Source organism: Lytechinus pictus, chromosome 6 (assembly GCF_037042905.1).
Source record: "Lytechinus pictus isolate F3 Inbred chromosome 6, Lp3.0, whole genome shotgun sequence".
In the NCBI taxonomy this organism is placed as follows: Eukaryota; Metazoa; Echinodermata; class Echinoidea; order Temnopleuroida; family Toxopneustidae; genus Lytechinus; species Lytechinus pictus.
The window spans coordinates 6,119,395-6,140,978 of record NC_087250.1 but is presented as its reverse complement, the minus strand read 5'-3'; the positions used below and the strand labels follow the sequence as shown (position 1 = coordinate 6,140,978).

Below are 21,584 nucleotides of genomic sequence, written 5' to 3'. Positions count from 1 at the left end.
TATGTTTAAGTTTGGATAGGAGAATTGCATGATCGACCAGGTCGAAAGCCTTTTGAAGGTCAATAAAAATAGCCCCTGTATACTGCCCATTGTCCATAGAATGAAACCAGTCATTCGTTACCTTAGCAAGAGCAGTAATGGTAGAGTGTTTCGGACGGAATCCAGATTGAAAAGCAGAAAGTAAAGAATGAGTTTGAATATAACGAAGCAATTGCTTTTGCACAATTTTTTCCATTAATTTAGACACACAGGGTAGAATCGATATCGGTCTATAGTTGTTAAATTCAAACTTATCACCTTTCTTGTGAATAGGGACAATTTTGGCTACTTTCCATTTCTTAGGTACAACACCATCACATAAAGATTTATTTATCAAGAAAGTAATAGGTTCGATTAAAACTGGAATTGATTCTTTGATTATATATACTGAAATACCATCTAGACCAACAGACTTTGTATTCTTCAAATTATGAACCTCTTTCAAGACATCGTTTTCAGAGACAGGCAAAAATTTAAAGTTTTCATGCAGAGTGGACGCTACATGATCATGGTGTACATTTGTAGAATCATCAGCAATTTCCAACGCCACATTAGCAAAGTTATTGTTAAAACCATTAGCCACTTCATCTGACATTACTTTGGGAAAAGTGCTATTAGACGAGTTGTTGTTTTTCCCCATAACGGATTTTAGTATTTTCCAAGAGTCATTTCTATTTGTTACATTTGATAATTTGTCACAATAATATTTACGTGTAGATTTCCGGATGACAAAAGTGACCTTATTTTTCAGAGTTTGATATAATTTCCATAAATCATTATCGTTTTTAGTTTTGGCCTTTCTTTTAGCTTTATCTCTTTCTTTCATCAAAGACAATATCTCATTATTCATCCAAGGAGAAGATTTTTTACGAATGCGCTTAGATTTTAAGGGCATATGTTTATTAACAACTTCTAATAGCATTATTTCCCACTTATTGACAGCGTCATTAATATCATCAAAATCTTTTATTATCCTCCAGTTTTGATTACGAAGGTCATTTTTGAAAGACTCCAAATCAACATTTCTGGATTTTCTATACCTTATATAAGTTTCACCAGACGAGAATTTTTGTTGGGATTTCCATATAAAATAACTAATGTAATGATCACTTATCCCATTACATAACACACCGTGAGCTTTCACTTTATCCATGTTATTAGTTAACATGTGGTCAACAAGCGTAGAAGACGAATCTGTCATTCTGGTACATGAAGAGTCATTTATAAATTTTAGCGAGTATACAGTATTAATTTGGTCAAAGATCTTGGTGTTTCCATAAAATGTTTTTTTCGTAATATCGCAGTTAATATCACCCATGACACTAATGTCACAATCAAAATTACAAGCAAATTCTAAATCAGACACGTCCGTTCACGACCATGGTCAGCAGAGCATATGAAGACAGGTAGATTTATTTTTATACCCAATTTTATGTTCTCATGGTAGATAATCATGAAAATTTCGTTTCGCATAAGAATATTGCAATATGGGAGAACAAAAAATTTATATTTTTTTTGGAGTGGACCTTACCCCTTTCGAAAAAAAAATATATTGAAAAGCTAATTTGTCAAAAGGGGTTAGGTTCATTGTTCATAATTTTTTTAATGTTTTCTGTCTCAAAACCTCTAAATTGTTAGCCATTCTGATGAAAACAACGAAAATTTGACATTCACATGAAAACGTGAATTAAATGTGGCAAAGAAAAATGACTTTTGAAATAAAAATAGATTGAATTAATTAGTTTAGTTGCAAAAGGGGTTAGGTCCACGATGATAATTTTTTAAAAGAATATATATAAAAAAAATTGAAGACATGTAGATTGCTTTTATACCCAATTTTATGTTCACACGATAGGGTAGTACATTATGACAATTTAGTGTCTCATAAGGGTATTGCAGTAAGTGAGAATAAAAAACATGGTTTTTCTCGGAATGGTAAAAAGTGGACCTAACCCCTTCTGCAACTAAACTCTTCAAATATATATATATATATATATATATATATTTTCAAATCGTATATAAATGTGTGTTTGTGAGAGGGAGGATGTGTGTATGTGTGTGGGTGTGTGTAAATATGTATTATACGAATCATCACATCTTGGTTATTTGTAGAATCATACAAATGTCTTCGAAATGCCTTGATAAAGCCTTTTCTCATATTCTGCCAAATAAAAGACAAAGGAGACTGGATAATAACAAGATATGACAAACAAGTGAAAAGGAGACACGAAACAAAACGGAACATAACGGAACGTTACAAAAACAATGAATAAAAAATGAAAAGAAGACTCTAAAAAATGATGTGCTAATTTAGCATTTAATGTCATTGTATAGTGACTGCAGTTCGAGTACTGATTTTCTAAATCAAATTCTAATGACTAAATCAGCACTCGTTTTTTTTAGAGTGAACGAGACATGGCAAAAGTAATACAGAAACGGAAAAGGGCATTGCAAAGTTATTAAAAAAACGGACAAACAGTCAAAAAAATTATCAAGAAAACAAAGCGGGAAGAGTAGATAGAAGGGAAAGTATAGGCCAATTTGGCATGGTCAGAGGCAGTAAAAGAAGCGAAATGAAGAGATTGAGAGGGATATAGGGGGAGGGGGGAGGTGGTTTGAATATGAAGGAATGGAAGATCTCCAGTAGTCTAAATTACAGGAGTGTTATATTCACATTCATTTTGTTGATAATTATATCAGTTGCTTATTATATGTATTTATTACGACCATATAAGATAAAGAAAACAAAATGAAATAAGATAAAACCAAAAATAGAATAAAATAAAACAAACTAAATAGATAAAATAAAATTAAATTAGATTGAATTGAATAAAAGGAAAATACATGTTAAGTAAAATCAAATGAAATGCAATAAAAAAGAAAAAATGAAACAAAATAGAATAAAATTAAATAAAGTAAAACAATATAAATTAATAAAATTAAATCAAATCAAACTAGATTTGAAAGTAGAATAAAATGAAATGAAGTAAAATTATATAAACTTAAATGAAATGAAATAAACTGAAATTAAACAATAAAGGTAAATGAATAAAATGGAGTGAAATAAAATGAAATGATTTAAACTAAACTAAAATAAAATAAAATAAAAATCTAGAGATAGAAATCATTTTTGAATGCTCTATTGAAACAGAGTTTATTTCGTAAAGCTTGAAAGAGCATTCCAAAGTTAGGTACCAGAAGATATTATTTTTTTTCATAAATAGTATCGTCATACTTGAAGAGTAATAATGGATGTTGACATTCTTTGTAAACATACTGTTGAATACATTTGATAATTCATTTTGTTAAGGTCATATATAAATGATCCCTGATAACAAAAAGGGTCAGATAAGAACTCTTTATATATCTTTTTAATCTCTATTTCTCCATGCACATTTCTTGAAAATTTAATATCATTCACCCAGTCTATATTTCTTTATATTTATTGTAAATATTGGCAATTCTCTTGTTACATCATTATCTAGTAATTATGTACATTTAATTACTGCAATCATATAAACGCTGATGGTGTAAAAGGATTATGAGGCTGAATAATCACAAGATTGGAACATAATAACTATTTAAAAGTAATTGATTAATCCAATAATTTATTAATCAATTAATATACAATTGCTAACAATTTGCATTCATTTACTGGCAATCACCTATATCAATGTAAACTCTGGTAGAGAAAAAAAATGATTACGAGGGTCCCTAGTCATAATATTGGAATTTGATGAATAGTCATGAAGTTCAATAAATGATGTATACTTATTCATTCATTTGTGTCTTGACAATTCGGCGTGTTTCCTATTTGTTTACAAAGAAAATTATGCAAATTTCCTGAAGGAAAAATTATGACAATAGTCCTTTTAATACAGTCGAGTCAGATTGGGTCGTTTGCAACTTTTACATGTCAATATTATTATTATTTTATTCATTCATTTATTTATCTATTTATTTTGTATCTAATGGTGTTCATTTGGTAATAACTTAAATTCTTGAAATGAACGAAATGAAATGCCACTAGCAAATAGAATATCACCTCTTTGCAAATTGGTAGATACATAGCCAATGCACATCTTAAACACTATATATTTTATGTTCTTTTCTTTTTTGGAAGCACTAACATGGTATATCATTTTAAACTTGCTACTTGTTTCTTTTTTACAAATGCTTTTATAATGTATTATTAACCCAATGTCATGTCATTGAGTATATCACTGAAACTCTATTTTACACTTTCTTCCAATACATACTTATAAATGATATTGATGGTAGTAATCAGTGGCGTACCTAGGATTTTTCAGGATTTTCATCAGGGGGGGGGGGCAAAAAGGTCTTTCAAGCTCGTCAGGGGGGGGGGGCAGACTGCCCCTCTGCCCCCCCCCCCCCCGCGTCGGTACGCTAGTGGTAGAAATGTATTTACATTAAGTGAAAACTATTTATTAACTGCACGTACTCCTCTTTCCGAGTGTCAAATAACCTGAACAGAACATAAAAAGGAGATTTTCCAATACAGAAAAAAAATAGTTAATGACACCTAGCCGAATTGAATTCATTAACAGTTATTTTCTTAAAACCCCATTACCTCGGGCTCTTCCCTCAGATATTCCATATCCTGATAACACAGCATCTGCCTATAATCCTATAATCCTTAGATGAAAGGTAAACTTTACTATTACATCTTTATGAATTATTATTTTTACAGATTATTTGCACCAATTGAACTGTTACACGACCTCCTTTAAATTAATAGATTGTGTACTATTGTGATCCATTACAATTACTGCATTATATCTATTTACAATACCATACATGGCTGTAGAAATTCAAGAAGAAACTAAAGAAGAGAGGGAACGAAACGACCGAGCTTGCCGTTGCGGCGTTTTGTATACATGCAAAATGTAAAATATAAGAACTTCGTGCACACTTTTCAGTATAAAAATGTGGGTTTTCACAATTCGGGGGAGAAGCAACCGGCCCGTGCCTCATCCCAACTGTTTTCGGTCATGACTAGGCAAAATGTTTCACAACCTGTTGTACAAAATCATATATAGGCCTATATATAATCAAATATATATACAATTTTACTCGCGGAGAGAGTAAGGAAAAGTCTACGGCTAACTATTATACTCAATGCCAAGTTAGCCATTGTCTAAATGGACATCCTTGTTATCAACCATATGTATATGTATATGTATATATATATTTCATAACTTTTAGAAGAAACCGTCAAATATTCAGCTATGTTTAAACGGAACATTGCATAACGTAAATACGGCCTAATACGGCTTTAGTTTAACCATAAAACCTAGCTGATATTTAGAGTGTCGTAAAATGTTTCAAGACCTTGAAAGACACTATATAAACCCTTAATGATTCATGAAACATTCAATGCACATAGCAATCTCTAATTATCCTGCAATTAGGAGGAGATCAAGAAGTTCCATCCAACATTCAGGATAACATGGATTTTTCATTTGTTTTGATCGTTTCTGGTGTTTTTAACATTTTTGTTCCTTCAAAACTTGACAGGTTCTTAACATGCAAATGAACCATATTTTTTGTTTAATGACTGCACCTCTCTCGTTTACCTGCCAAACGACTTTGCAAAATTTGGTTAATATTACATGGGTTTTGAATGAACTGCAGCGTAGAACTTTTCAATATTTGCTATAGAAATGTCAATGTCTATGAGATATTTTTATTATCTTTTACACACGTTTTCAGTAACAAAGGTGCTGCTATAGGCTTACAAGAGCTTGAAAGCAAAAACAAATAATAACATTAATAAAATAAAATAAAGAAATAAGGCAAGCACTGTCAAACACTGATCTCGCAGTGTACATGATCATGATGTTCAAAATGCAACACTGCAATAAAACGTTGGGATTTTTTAATTATTATCACTCTCTTTATCACTTTAATAACTAGATTATAACATCAATAAGTTCGTGTCCTAGATAATTAAACTTATTTTATGTACACCGTCTTAATAAAGACTTTTGAACATGATTTTAAAAATAGGCTTTGTGACAATGAGAACGAGAATGATAATATGCATAAGTCTCATTTATCTACGACAATGTAAACACTGTAATTAAGCTGATATTCCAGCGGACAGTATATTTTATCAACATTTTTTGTAAATGTTAAAAGTTATTATTTTCCTTCTCCATTGTAAAACTCCATCCATGTTCCTGACAACAAGGTAGAAGTCCCTATATCTTTATTAAAATAGTTGGTGTATAACTTGGCCCGTTGACTCAAGAATGTAGCGCTCTAACTAAGCCACCATGCTTTGGTACCTTTGAGACCGCCTGCATCTAAAAACCATGAATAGATGTGACATTTCTTTTTTAATTTCCAGATGAATAGTTATATGTTCATGTGCGAAAAAGAAGTCGTAGAAGAAAAAATCATTGTACACAATTCTTCAAGTGTGTATTTCCGAATGTACGAAATGCTCTAAGATGCTCAGTTTGTCAAATGGCGACCGACTTCCTTTCAATTTTCTTGAAAGATAACTTCCGATTCACGTCTCAATCCCGCGGCTTCTAAAGCAAGGCGAAGTTTGTTAACCTGCTCACTAGGTCGAACACGCCTTCTCCAGTCCTGAAGCATCTCTTTAAGACCTGATCCCGAGACACTCCTGGCCGAAGAGTCTGCTCTGACGAGGTATTTCTCCACCGTTGAGTAGGATAGGCCGAGTTTGTAGCCAAGCTCGCAGGCCCCCTTTATTTCACATACTAAACCAGAAAGCATATGCAGCATGTGGTTCGAAGCGAACCGTATTCTTCCTCTTCTGCAAAATCAACAGCATTGAAAGTGAATTGCTATAGATCATACTTTCCAAAGACTTAAGCCAAACTATTAGACATAGACATTCGTCATGTTCATTTTGTCATATTCATGGCAAGACGCACTGTTAAAAGTTAAAAGCATTTTATAGCTTACTTAAAATATAGCTACTGATAACTATTTATCCATTCAAATTTTCACATTTGAAAATAAATGATAAAGGCATGAAGGTAGCAGGACGTCAATAACTATTAGGTATCCAACAGCATGTCATCTGTTTACAAGATATATTTGTTTAAAATATTTTAGTTTCAATGCTTTATTGCAAAATAAGTTCACAACCCATTATCATTATAATTGTTTATTCAGTCCTCAAAAAAGTATTTGATTAGTTATTGCTAACGATTCAACTTAATACTGAATAATATGTCACGATACCTTGATGAAAATTTTAAATGACACTGGGAATTAAGGAGGGATGCTAAAGAACCCCATGATATTTAACCCTGACAATCAGGTTAATACGCTAATATGTAGAAATTTGATAAAATCATCTTCATTTTTAAGGCTTCACCCATAAGTTTGCTTGTCATATTCTTACCAAAGTCACCTTCATTTTCGAACGACAACTTTTTTATCATATTTTTTTTCAAAACGAGCACCCTTCTTCAAACATCGTTACCATTATCTCTGTGAATTAACCTAAGTTGTTTAAAAAAATTGTTAAAACTCTTACCTGTGAGTCTGTTCGTAGTTAGGTTCCACTGTTTAGAAGAATAAAAAAAATGTGCAATACTCATTGTCTTTTCTGAAGACGCCTTACAGTGAATTTACTGCTTCTATCAACATTACAATAATAATATCATCAATATGGATATACTCCCTTTTTTTACTACACTGTAAAACATATTGGGTAAATTTTTTATCACAACGAGGGTTATATTTCTAAAATATTTTCGAAAGTATTTTACCCAATTTGGAAAGCATATTGTCCAGTAAGGTTAGAAAATAAACAGCAATTACTTTAGGATGGACAAAAGTTTCATCACACTGGATACATAAAAATACCCAAAAGAAATGTCGAATGTTGGTTGGACACATAATTACCATCATTGATCATTTTTACCCAATATTTTTTAGAGTGCACCCTCACAGTACCGGAAACAATAAAAAAAATATTATTATCCACTTGTAGTGTCCAGTAACTCCAAATATGATTAAGGCAGGTTTAAACAAGATTTTTCAACAGATGTAAATGTAATGGAAGCATATATACTACGAAGACTAACCCGATTTCTTAAATGCATAGGGTCGGTACGTGGGGCGCAAAACTGTTGAGTCATGATTTTTTTATGAACTGCGACCTTTACTCGAAAGGAAACTTTCTAGTACTTTGCAAGATGAAAAAAAAGTAAAACGTTTGAAGGGTATCAATATTATCTACAAAACCTCCCGTCTCTTTCGAAACTTGAGGATTCTTTCTCCATATGAGTTTTGTTTACCTTCACTAGCAAGGTGTATTTCTTGTTCTGCCAGTGTGGATGAACCCTGCTCAATGCAGACACTGACACTTTTCTGGCCGCTAGAGGGCGGTAGATTGAAGTGTGCTATAATGCATCCGCCTGAGAGTAGGGAACCAACGTGAACCTTGAGAAGAAACAAAATGAAAGATGGACATTTAAAAACGAAAGATGTCCAAAAAGAAATCCAGAGAACACACACAAAACCGAGAGAGAGAAAAAAAGTGCGTGGTGTGATGTGGTTACGATATTATGCTCATCCTCAAAAAGAATTTAGATACAGATGGCTGGTATTGTCACCTCTCATATCATATAAAACATTAATGTGTACAAGGTCTTGTTGGTAGATTGGCAAAAAAATGTAACATATCGTCCGTCGGGCTAAGTATATCTTAAAACTGGCAATTGTCATTTATTATTCATCTTATCATTCATGACAACATGTTGTACACTTCAATTATTTGTGTCCTTCATGTCCTAGTTGATCATGAACATAGCCCTTTAAAAAATTAATATCTTTCATACTATATTCAAATAAAATCTAGAATTGTGACTTGAAACCGAAGGAGGTAGGTGTTACAGGAGAGAAATTACATGTACATACGACCAACAAAGTTTAAAGATGCTTACGGTTTCCTGTGTCTTCTTTGAGTCAGAAACACACGATAGCATTATATCGTCTTCTGCTGAATCCAGAGTGAATTTGATAACATTCGTAACTTGGTAGAAGATTTCTTGCGATCGGCTGTCATTTCTTTGCCGAAACTCCTGAAGGCAAAATAATTGTTAAATGAGCAGGAAGCTCATGGAGAAAGTTACATGTTATAAAAAAAAGGAGACAAACGTTGATGACAATTTGAGAAAAGGTGAATAGATAGTACAAAATATGGGCACTCGAATGATGAGACCACCAATCATATATGTACACATTAAAAAAATATACAATGCTGTTTACTTTATGAACCTTACAGTAATTGTTTAAACAAGTGTTTAAAGTTTAAGCAACAAAGTTTAATGTTCAATATCTAATCTTCAATAAATTAAACATGATTGTTTAACGGTTAAACAAATACTGTGAGGTTCATTTAGTAAACAACGTTGTATAAAATCCTAAACAGCGTTTTTACTTTGTACATCCTCTCATTGGCAAGGCGAACAAGATGTGCGACTAATGTCATCCAATAATGTAGAGCATCCGATTGCTTCTGCATATGTTTTACTTAAGCTGCCACCTTTTAAATTTAACACCTTAATATCTTACAGAGTAAAGATTGATCCAATCAACCACAACTATGGACAACCAACATATAAAAGAACGTTTGATCACAATGTTTTCTTAGATATAAGATCTATGTCCATATGGTCATTGCTGTCTTCACCGATTCAGTATGCTTCTCTCCGTTTACAAATGACACTGCACAGTTCCTTTAAAAATGACATTGATGGACTTTCAGTAAATTAAGATTGATCGGATCAATCATATCTCTTTGTGAAAGGGGGCCCTGGTGTTTTTTTTCAAAGGATGACATGTCGTAGAGGATTCACACACAAAAATAGATCAAAGACAGAGGATGTATTTTCATTATCATGTTCATATGTACGCTTTGCTAAATTTGGTCGCATCGCCAATGGGTGTATATATAGCCTTTGTGTTCTCCACATTCGAATAATTCAATATTCGAATTTCGACATGCTTTAAACTGTTCTGGTACTTGCATAATAGATGACAAACTTTCATTAGTCTTTAATTCGTGGGTTTTACAATTTCATACAAGCTAACCTGCTTTCAACAGGCTCTAATTCTCCTTTTTATTACAGCTAATATTCATTGTGATACTGGAAAATGAATTACTTATAATTATATACAATTGACTATTTATAGGTAAAGAATTAATATTCGAGGTTTTCATCATTTGTATACATGTAGTTAAAGCCGTCAATCCCTGCTTTTTAATATCAATTCTAGAGGGATTATGAAAGTTGTTCATGACAATACATCTATTTACTAACCCTTTTTTTTTATATAAACAAAGGGCAATGATTTAATAAAGGAATGGATTCTAGATAATGTCTACACACAATGTATTGTTTTTCTTCAGTATTCAGATACATGTAATGTTTTTTTTTAATTTGCGTTTATTGGTTTTATCTTAAAGTAATCAACATAATACATTAGATACAACAACATAATATACGTCACCGGAAATGCTAAAGAGGAAATGCTATTACAGATCAAAATCATTTCCACTCTCAAAACTACACTTTTAAAAACGAAAAAATACGAAGAGCTAATTTAGCTCTTAAATTCAGCATTCCTTCGGAGTGCGGAATTTTCTCGTTCAAATTTGAACTAGACAAATCAGCACTTCGAAGTGCAGTCACTATACACGCTCTTTAAGAGCTAAATTAGTTATAAAGTGTAGTTTTTTGAGTTTTTTTTCAGTTTTTTTTCAGTTGGATCATTCGAGTAAAAAAATGGACGAAATTCGAATCATTAGGCCATTAGTAGGACAAATGAAATAAAAGTATTTGATTATAAGTGCATTTTCTAAAAAAATGAAATAAAAAATCTCCGCAGCTTCTCCTCTCCTTTATCCATTGATGTTTTGGATGCTTTCCAAATCGAGATCATTTGGATATCAGCATCCTTTCTATTGTAGAACGATCGATGCTTGATGTGTTGTAATTCTGTCCCGTCAAATCCCAGTTGACTGCCAATCTCATAGAACTTTTCTTTGCTGATGTAACGGGCAATTTGTAACAGCCTGTTGTCAGGAATATATCTGTAAGGTTGGATATAAGATCAATATAGGTAAATTAAAATAATGAACCCATGCCAATTTAAATGCTTATTCAATTATTTTTATTACTTCCGGCTTATTTCAGTTCAATAGTAGTTTCACGAAGAATCAATTAGGTTGGTTAACATGAACTTATCGAAATGTTGGTAAAAACAAACTTGAATGCAAAGCTAGTCCATAGGTTGGTTGAGAGCATTTCTGACAGAGTATGATACGAACAGAGAGGGAAAGATGAATAAAAAAACGTGCATTTAATTTGACGGAAGAAGACATATTGACGGAAAATATGTTTAATTATTCATATACATACAATTGGTCGAAACATTCTTGAAATCGTAAAGAGCAAAATAAATATAAAGTTTCGGCTGCTATTTCTCATATAATAATCATTTATTTAACATAAAATGCAAACTTACTCATTCGGTCCAATGTCTGGATGAACGCAGTCAAGTGCAAGATTAAAGAAAACGATAAAGATAAGACAAAATATATTAAGCCACACGTGTATAGTATAAAGACAATACTAAGCATTTTCTTTTCTTCTTTAAACTATGAAAAGAACTACGTGATAATATATACATTGCAAATTTAGAAGACTTGGACAAAATTATAAAGATGTGTCAATTTCTCTAGTTTCCTTTCTGAATTAGAATTCAAAATTATTCGAGGGTGGAATTATACCATAGGTCTGACATTTTTTTTATTCTCAAATAAGCATACTTTGAGTTCTTTATTTTTGGTCACTTTGGGAACTATTAAGGCACCATATTATTGAAATTAAAACATGATAAATACGAATAGAGCTAAACACAAACCTGAGAGAGTTGTATCAGTTGCTGATGATTGGAAATACCCCCTGAGTGTGTTCTTTGCTGCTAGGATAGATTCTTGTCTCCCACTCCATGTCACCAGCATGTCAAAGGTAGCTTGTTTTCCATCTCTGAATCTCTTAGTAGACGGCAAGTAGTAAGAATTCAAAAAAAATTATGTAGAATCTGATTTTTTGTGCTCATCACCCTATTTTTAGGGTGCTGAATACGAATCTGCTTGTTGCCAAATTTATAAATGCCGTCTTCGACCAATGCCATGAAAACGGATTAATTTCTCAAAAAATAGCATGTATTCCCCTGTAAATGGTAGATAAACACGATATAAATTAGCCAATATATTGATTTCAAGGTTCCAATTAAAAACAAATGAAATTCAAAAATATTTAAGATCATCAAATTAGTTCCAATTGGCCCGTTGCCATGGTAACGGGTCATTTTTCCTCCAGAAAAGTAAACATTTTTATTTAAAGTTGTTGAATCTGTTTTTTTTTTCATTTTCCCTGTGTTTAGGGTGTTAAACATAGGAGTGGTTTTTGCTAAATGTATAAATACACTCTCAGTCCATTGCCATGGCAACCAAATAATACCTAATTTGGTAAAAAAAGAAATAACATGGTAAAAAAAAGACGAGAAATACATGGCAACGGTCGAAAACGGCATTTATAAATTTGACAACAAGCAGATTCATGTTCAGCACCCTAAAAATAGGAGAAATAGCACAAAAAAAATCAGATTCTACAGAAAATTGTTGGTAACCTTAAATATTATGACGAGGAGCTGTGTACTTTGTACTCTATGCGATCCAACTCAGGTATGGTGAAACCAAGAGCTATGCCCAAATCATAGAACTGATTTACATCCATTGATTGGGCTATTGTAAAAACATCAATGCATTATTTACATCTGAGATCAACGCTTGCCATCACAATCTGTATAGAATTATCCATTAACAATTCAGCTCCTAACAACATGGGTAGAATTACCGCACAAAAGGCACATAAAGCTGTTGTTAGGGGATAAGAGTTAGGCAAAATCTATAATTTGTGCGTAGTGATCTAGATTTAACTTAGACTTACTTATGATTATTTGCACATCCTACCAGTTTAAAATCTTGTCCAGTAAAGGGTAAAGGAATGTAATTCATTATCATATAGGCCTACAAAATTGAATTATTATTACATTTTAAACATGAAATGGCAGCAGGTAATATATATATATTTTATAATTTAATTTAAAAGATATCGAATAAGCTTCAAAAAGATAAGAAAAATTAGCCTATCATGATATTACGATGGAGATTCTGTACCCAAAAAAATGCAATCCCACTTTTCATCAGTTTCTTTTGTTTGAAAATGCTCTTCACAGACTTCACTCATCATACTCATGATAGAGTATTTGCCAATGATGGTTAGCACGCGATAAATTTCATCAGCTATTGTTCTTCTTTCTAATGAATGGTCTATTCATAAAATGTCTTCAAACACCGTCAAATAAATGATATATCTTTGAAGAAAGAAAAAATCATTGAAAATGATCATATCTTGGCACTAATCAACATCCCCCGCTATATACCTATTCATAAAGGGGTACTCCAGGCTGAAGAAAATAATACGGTTTGAACAGTAAAGTGAGACAAACAAAACACTGACAAAATGATAAAAAATTGGAAATGAATACAACAAATTATGGTATCTTGAAATTTTGCATTAGGCTCTATTTCGGTGAAATTTGTTTTCATGTCTTCAGGAATATGCAATGAGGGTCTGTTGTATCATACAAAATTAGGTTTATTTAATTTTTGTCCACCCAGAATATTGCTTCAAAGATCAAGATTTTGTTACTCGGGCGACATACACACATTTGAGACAATTACGAGTTCATTTCAATAAAATCAGGAAAAGTGGAAAGAGCTATAGAGGATATGGCATTATCGTTCCATTTATTGCATATTCATGGCCATATGCTGCTCAGTAATATCATTTGCAAAATACAGTGTATAATTTTTAATATTCAATAATTTTTTTTTTTTCTTCAGATTTTGATGAAATTTTCAGCAATTTGCTCATCTAATTTAACTCAATTTATTAATATATTGTTGTGTGGGCCCAGAATACCCCTTTAATTCGGTCGAGGTATATTTTAATTCATTTGGTATAAGAAAGGGAGACAAGTTTTAAAGAGAGAAATTATTCACTAACATCGTCACTATTGGTGCCCTTGGCACTGTTAGTGATTTGTATTCACATTAGCGCCACTGTTAGCTTCTGCTAAGCTTTTTATTGTTAGATTATTAGGAATTCGGCTAAGCTTGTGTGAGATTATCGATACCGAGATGCCTGCTGTTAATGCTCTCTTAGTGAAAACAATGCGTCAAGGCGGTGGTCACCCGTCAAAGGTGTGACTGGCCCTAATGTTAGCGTTCTGTTACGCTAACAACGCTTCTGTGCGGTCACCACTGGTCTATTCATTTTCCTCATACTGCTATGTAAGGCATGCTTACGTAATATCTGGCTTCGAAATCTGCGTATCATAACGAAAGAAATAAAAGGTAATTTGACCAAAATTGTCCATGAAGTAACTACGAACTGGTATATTGCCATGACCGAAGTTCACGTAAAAAAATCGCCGAGCATGGAATTGGTATTTCATAGTGCCTCTCTAATAGCTTTATTTGAAGAGTTAAGTTGCAAAAGGGGTCAGGTCCACTTTGGACCATTCCGAGAAAAACCATGTTTTTCATTCTCACTTATTGCAATATTCTTATGAGAAACTAAATTGTCTTGATGTACTACCCTATCATGTGAACATAAAATCGGGTATAAAAGAAATCTACCTGTCTTAATTTTTTTTCTATATATTTTTTGAAAAATTATCATTGTGGACCTAACCCCTTTTGCAGGTAAACTGAAATGAATCCAATCTCTTTTGATTAAAAAAGTGATTTTTCTTTGCCACTTTCATTCACGTTTTCACTTGAATCTCAAATTGTCTTTGGTATCATCAGAGTGACTAAAAATTTAGAGGTTAAGAAACAAAAAACAATTAAAATGGACCTAACCCCTTTTCACAAATGAGTTCTTCAGAAGAGTCTAGTTGCAAAAGGGGTTAGGTCCACTCCAAATAAATAATTTTCTTAATTCTCCCATATTTCAATATTCGTATGCGAAATTGAATTTTAATGATACCCTACCATGAGAACATAAAATTGTGTATTAGAGAAATCTTCCAGTCTTCATATTTTTTAAGATATTCTTTTCCAAAAAAAATTATGTGTGGACCTAACCCCTTTTGCAACTAAACTGAAATGGACCTAACCCCTTTTGAAAAAAAAGTGATTTTCTTTGCCATTTTAGTTCACTTTTTGATAGGAATTTCAACTTTTCTTTGATATCTTATAGAGCTACTAAAAATCTATACATTAAGACATAAAAATCAAATTTGATGAAAAATGGACCTAACCCCTTTTGCAAGTGAGCTCTTCATTTGGTGCTGTTTTTTATATACCAGAATGGCGCGAGATGAAAGCTGAAAAAGAATTAATAATTTATTGAATATATCATATTATATTTCATGTACCTACTCTCCCTGAGTGTCACCATGGAAGTCTTTGTCACCGAATGCTTCTAATTATTGGCGTTAATTTAAACTTTTTAAAAAAGTAAACCGTTCATCTGTTTTTAACCAGGAAATATAAGGGAACAGATTTAAGGCATTTCGGAATTAGGTCGTTCTTCGGCAGGATGAAAATAATGTTTGTTCAGCGAAAGAGTATCTAGTCTTCTTGTCTTGTTGAAGCTGACGTATGTTCTAACACTTAAGGACGATGCCCTATTTAAAATATTACCTTGTCAGCAAGTCCAAATATGAAATTTATTGCACTGCATAAATAAGACACGTGGCTTTAAATATTTGTCTTTTATGACAGGTTTTCAGCAATAAATAAGCTTTATCAGCGCGTTCAAATATGTATCTTGTTTGAGATTGGCAATAAACGATTGACTTTGGGCGGTGAATATCCTCATATTTTATTGGTCTAAGCCAACTATGAGTCATTGTGTGAACAATCTAGTAATAATATATCAAAAAAGTGGATCCTACAGTCTTTAAATCAGATAATCCCTCCTTCTTGTTCTCAAAATGTATCTATTTCTTATTTTTATTTGTTAATTCATTTTGTTTGTTTATAAAAAAATATTACATCAGCGAAGGTGTTTTTCATCCCTGTTAACATATTCGTAGTCGTAGAAAGAATAAAATGTATATGTAAGGTTATGGATATGGTTGTGCAAGTAAATTCAAAGAGGAAATGAAAGGAATTACAGTGATGAAGAAAACAAAGGTGAACGGAAATAAATAATAAAATAACCGGTTTTTCTGTTTTCTTTGCTATCGCATTATTTTCTTTCAAATATCTTATTACCTCATATTTTGCTCAATACTCCATGTGAAGCGGAACGAAAAATCTAAGTACAGCGATATGAGTTGCTTGTATTCTCACATTTATTTTCATCTATGTATGTTACCTTAGAAAAATATATTGGTGTTTACCAACGGACGTAGAGGGCAGCAACACTGTCGTGTGTTGCTGCCCTCTATTTTCGTTGGTATCTACTATAAAGAAAAATAAGAAAAAGGAGGATTGAAATGGGAAGAATTTCTTTACAAATAAAGGGGAGGATGAGAACTAGCAAATCACAAACGTTCAGGTCACTTTGACATAAAAAAGGGAAATTACGCTCGCCTCCGTGCTCGCATTAGGAAGTTGTTGCAACGCAAAACCAGGGTCCTGGGATTTTTTTTTTTCAACAGGGGAGATGGGTTAAATTTGACAAGCAAAAAAAAAATATAAAAGATTGTCAATACAAAATGAAGGGTATTTTGTTCACAAGACATTTACAAAGAAAACTCACTACAAAATGAAGGTCATTTTGGTCATGAGAAATTTGACCAGTAGAAAAAAAAGCGTTTATATACAAAATGTATGGTAATTTTCGTTACATTTCTGCTACTGATCATACCTACCAAATTTCCAGTGGTTGACTCCTATATGGATAATAAAACACGCAACAGCCCCCCCCCCCCCCCGTAAAACCTGGAGGTACTTCAGTACCCCACTTCCCAGGGCCATTCGCAGAACGCTTCCTGGAACATAGAGAATCTATTGTTCTTTGCTCAGTCGGTAAAACGTCTGCCTGTCGAACCAAAGATCGTGGGATCGAGTCTACCCCAGGTGGATGACTGAAGCCAGTGCGTTATGTGGAAATGTCTCTCCCCTGTTCCAGAGATGTAAAGGCTATGCTACAGCGGAAAACACTTCGTCCCTCGGATAGGACGTTAAATGGAGACCCCATGTAAAGGAAAGCTACCACCTTTGTACTTTAAGAACCCACTGCACTATTCGTATAAGAGTAGGGGGAAACCCTGGTGTAGGTGTCCACCCGCACTTCCCTAATCAGTTATTGACAGGTTTGACCTGCGGGTCACAGTGATTCAGTTCACTTTTCGCCTACCAGGCACAAGTGACGCCAAACAATAATAATAATAACAATAATTGTTCTTCATGACACTGAATGTAAGTATGTAAATGTCATGTATGTATGTATATATAATAAACAACGTGCATCTGGTACATTTCGGTTAATTATGATATTGGGAATTTTAACAACTATATGGGTTTATTTTGGACTTTTATTTGTAATGAACAACTTTTATGGGGTACATTTTGTTCGGCTAAAATTTTGAACTGGAAGGGACAAGTATAGGTATTGTCTTGAATACATATTTTAGTTCTTAGTAGAGGTGTTGTGGCTTAGCGGTTCTGACTCTCCCCATTCAATCAGAAGGTCGTGTTTTCGAATCTCACCCGGCGCTAGCGTCCTTTGGCAAGGCGTTGCTCTGCATTTTGCCACTCACCACTAGGTACCCGGTAGGGTGCAAAGGTTATTGTATGTTTGAATTTGCCAGCCTCGCAATTATGACCCTGCGGTGAATGCAGGGAATGCTCTTCCCCAGGGAGTGAAAATTGTGCACTGTCGTGCGGGATCGAATTAAAACTAATGACCAGGGTAATATGCCGGGAAGCGCTTTGATCCGTATATGGGAAAAACAATATATAAAAACTATATATTACTATTATTTTTACTATTATGATTATTATTATCATTATTATTATCATCATTATTATTATTAAGTTGACACACGGAAGTCCATCTTTATATAAATCTGGACGTAATATCATGTATGGTAGCATCATATTACCTTAAATTAAAAAAAGTAATAATGATAAAGTATTTCTCTTCTAGTGAATAACACAATCAGAAGCAATACTACACCAGGGCCCCATCTTACAAAGATTTACGATTGATCCGATCAATTGTAACTCTATGGAAATCCATCAGTGTCATAATTTTCTTCTACGAATCATGATGCACAGTGACCTTTATATGCAAAGAGAAGCGCGGTAATTTTTCAAGAAAACAATGAATGCATGAATATACATCATAGCTAAAAAATATTTTGAACAAACATGCATATATAGATGTTAACGTTGCTGGCCGTCCATAGTTGCGATTGATCGGGTCAATCGTAGCTCTTTGTTAGACGGGGCCCAGAATCGATTTTAAAGCATGTATGGGTGGTAACATAATTATAATTTCTTGCACAATGACAAAATATGTCATTTATGTAATCATTCATTCCTTTGTTCGGTCTTGAGTCGGCTTTGATCGTGTCGTTTTTTAAGCATTGGGGAAACCAGGAACTTCACATTCAATTATTTGATTACCTAATTATGTTCCTAAGCCTATTCTATATTATATTCTAATATTCTAATATATTACATAGGTTATGTAGATTCGAATCAGTGATAGGTCAATACGCCATCACGTGACCATAGCTGCGAGGATCGCATTTGTTATATTCTAGGTTTTGACGTCACCTCAGGGCCTATACTGCGTTGTATTTTCAATTGCGGCGTTATATTCACTAAGGTGACGTCACTCGCTGCATACAAGTTGCGTAACAAGGTAGTTTATTTAATGTACGCGCTAATGTTAACGCGTCGATTGCATGAAGAACGCGCTTGATGTATTAAAAAAACATATATTATGACGTAGATGGATCAGAGCTGTAGCAAGAATTTCGGGTTTGAGCCAGATGATGAATGCAATTTATGATGGCGAATCAAAATAGACTATATAATATAACAGATATTGCCAGAGAATAATGACGGCGATATGGCCATTCTAAAGGTTCACTCAAGCGTGACGCGCGCACAAAAGAATATGACGTAATACATTAGCATAACAATGAAGGGTTGAATAGGGGAAATTAGCATAACAATGGAAGAGTTGAATAGGGATAATTAGCATAACAATGGATGAATAGTCGGGAAAGATGGCCATTGAATAGGGCGTTGATTAGCATAACAATGGAAGAGTAGTCTGGAAGGATGGCCATTGAATAGGGATCATTAGCATAACAATAGCGAGTGCGGAAAGATCGGATGGCCATTGAATAGGGGTTGATTAGCATAACAATAGCGAGTGCGGAAAGATCGGATGGCCATTGAATAGGGGTTGATTAGCATAACAATACCGAGTGCGGAAAGATCGGATGGCCATTGAATAGGGGATCATTTAAATAACAATAATCGCAGTGACGTAGTAATGTTATGTATCTGTTAGAAGGGACGCGTAGTCTCCTTGGCAACGAATGAACAACCATAAAGTTGAATGGAAGGATTAAAAGAGTGTTATTGTTAGAGTAGATTTTGGGTAATATAATAGCACTGGGAAAAAAGGGCAGGAGTGTCAAAGTTTGACTTACCCTTTTAATATTTCCATTCGAGCGTCGATCGTCCAAAATATTGTCCATATTAACATTGTCATAATATTCAAAACCTAGTTTCCCATGTCCATATATTACAGTGAAACATATTTACAATGAAGATTAAGTGATGCAATTATACATATATACAACTCATATTCTATGGAAAATTAATCGATTTCATCTATAGGTAAGATCCCGTTTATGGTTCCTTTGTATAGAATTTTCGACGCTGTGTATCCTTTTTTGAACCAGCATGGCTGTTTGTAGAATGAGAAGGAGGCTGCTGGAATCTTCGTGCTTGCAATGTGATTGAGATAGACATCGATGAATAATTTATTATTACAAAATCGTTGAAGAATTCGTCTCTTCCACCCTTTAGACCAATCTTCTTTCAACTCGTGAGGCATGCCGTGCCTGTGTAAGAGTTCGAATTTCTCTTGGTCTGAAATAGTTTCGTAGTGATTGGAGATGAGACACCCTGGTATCGCTACGCAACGATTTTCTATCGACGCCATCCCTGGAACACAATCCTTCTCAAACCTGTCCAGCGTGTCTTTGTGATCTCCCCAAATTAATTCCTTTGCAACTCCTTGATTTTCCATCGCTTCCATCGATTTTTCCTCTTAATTTTGGATCTTCCCCCATACTCTTCTCCCTCTATCATCTATATTATAATAGATGAAAGAAAACGAACCATTCAAGATGTCATGGTCGAAAACAACCTTTGATTTTCTAACAAAGCGAGGAATGCATGAACTAATCTTTGTATCTTCACTCCAATCGGTTATTTTGGTAAACGGTAGAAAGCAAACTACTTAACGATGTCTTGGTCGAAAAAACTTTTGATTTTTCGAACAAAGCGAGGAATGTTAGAAACTAATCTTTGCATCTCCGCTCCAATCAGTTCTTTCATACTTCCATAGTTTTCATTTTGACCCACATACACGTCTCTCTTTATTGGCTTTCTGACTCACACAAATTGTATTACATAGATGGCACTAGCTTCAGGTCAACTCCATTCACGCACATGGTGATAACATAGAACACTGTACAATTATATGTTATTATTATTCATTTTTATTCCATTTTAAGTCCAGACATATACACAAAGAAGATTTTGATACAAAGGTAAAAGTAATCGAAGTACGTATTGTGTAGACAAAATAATTGTTAACTGTTATATCTTCGCTGTAACACAATCCATGTATAGGCCTATGGCTGGTATGAATATTGACGATAGAAATAATAGAGTTCAATCTGTCATTTTTGTTGACGGCGTTTTCAAGTTCTTTGATTATTTTTGTTGACAAGGTGGTGTTGTGCCTTTAGTTGTAGACTCCATCCTCACTCTCTGTTTCTTCATCATCGTCGTCATCGTCACCTCCATCTTGGAACTGGAATAAACCATCAAATTGTGGACCATGCCTGGCTAAGACTCTTTGTACGGCTTTCTGGAATTCCATGCCATTTTATAGTCTTTCCTTGAGATCAGAAACGATCTCGTGATTGACGTCAGCTTCTCCTAGGCTAATGTTTTGCTGCAAGAACTTGGAGTAAAGATCGAAAAAGATGCGTTTGACGGCCCACAGTAATTTCACGTGCGCTTTTTCTTTAGCGTCTTCTTCTTCCATTCCCTCTGAAATATATTTCTGATATTTTTCGTCTCTCAGGTCCTTGGTGGCTGTCATGGCCTGCTCCAACCATACTTGGTAAGCAAGGTTGTCTTCAATTTCATCCATGTTATCTGTCTCTGACATTGA

The 21,584-nt window shown here is 33.7% G+C and overlaps 1 protein-coding gene across 2 annotated transcripts; it reads right to left on the bottom strand.

The window, feature by feature from the left end:
* Positions 1 to 3,163: 3,163 nt before the first annotated feature.
* Positions 3,164 to 20,673, bottom strand: LOC129263491 (uncharacterized). 2 transcript variants are annotated; one of them, XM_064100770.1, is made up of 7 exons: positions 19,822 to 20,673; positions 11,980 to 12,112; positions 11,581 to 11,596; positions 8,994 to 11,146; positions 8,346 to 8,490; positions 7,580 to 7,607; positions 4,420 to 6,847 (listed from the first exon to the last, which is right to left on the bottom strand). In XM_064100770.1, the coding sequence occupies exons 4-7, from the start codon at positions 9,033 to 9,035 to the stop codon at positions 6,550 to 6,552; spliced, it is 513 nt and encodes a 170-aa protein (XP_063956840.1). In that variant the 5' UTR covers positions 9,036 to 11,146; positions 11,581 to 11,596; positions 11,980 to 12,112; positions 19,822 to 20,673; the 3' UTR covers positions 4,420 to 6,549. The 2 variants fall into 2 exon arrangements, with proteins under 2 accessions (XP_063956841.1, XP_063956840.1); XM_064100771.1 differs by lacking the exons at positions 11,581 to 11,596; positions 11,980 to 12,112; positions 19,822 to 20,673 and adding an exon at positions 12,751 to 12,804 and having other exon boundaries at positions 3,164 to 6,847; positions 8,994 to 9,131.
* Positions 20,674 to 21,584: the final 911 nt, after the last annotated feature.

Coding starts and splice junctions, on each gene's coding strand:
- LOC129263491 (XM_064100770.1), bottom strand. CDS start 9,035: ATGCTATCGTGTGTTTCTGACTCAAAGAAGACACAGGAAACC. Junction 8,491..8,993: donor CAAAGAAGACACAGGAAACC/GTAAGCATCTTT, acceptor TTTCTTCTCAAG/GTTCACGTTGGTTCCCTACT. Junction 7,608..8,345: donor AATACACCTTGCTAGTGAAG/GTAAACAAAACT, acceptor TCTTCTAAACAG/TGGAACCTAACTACGAACAG.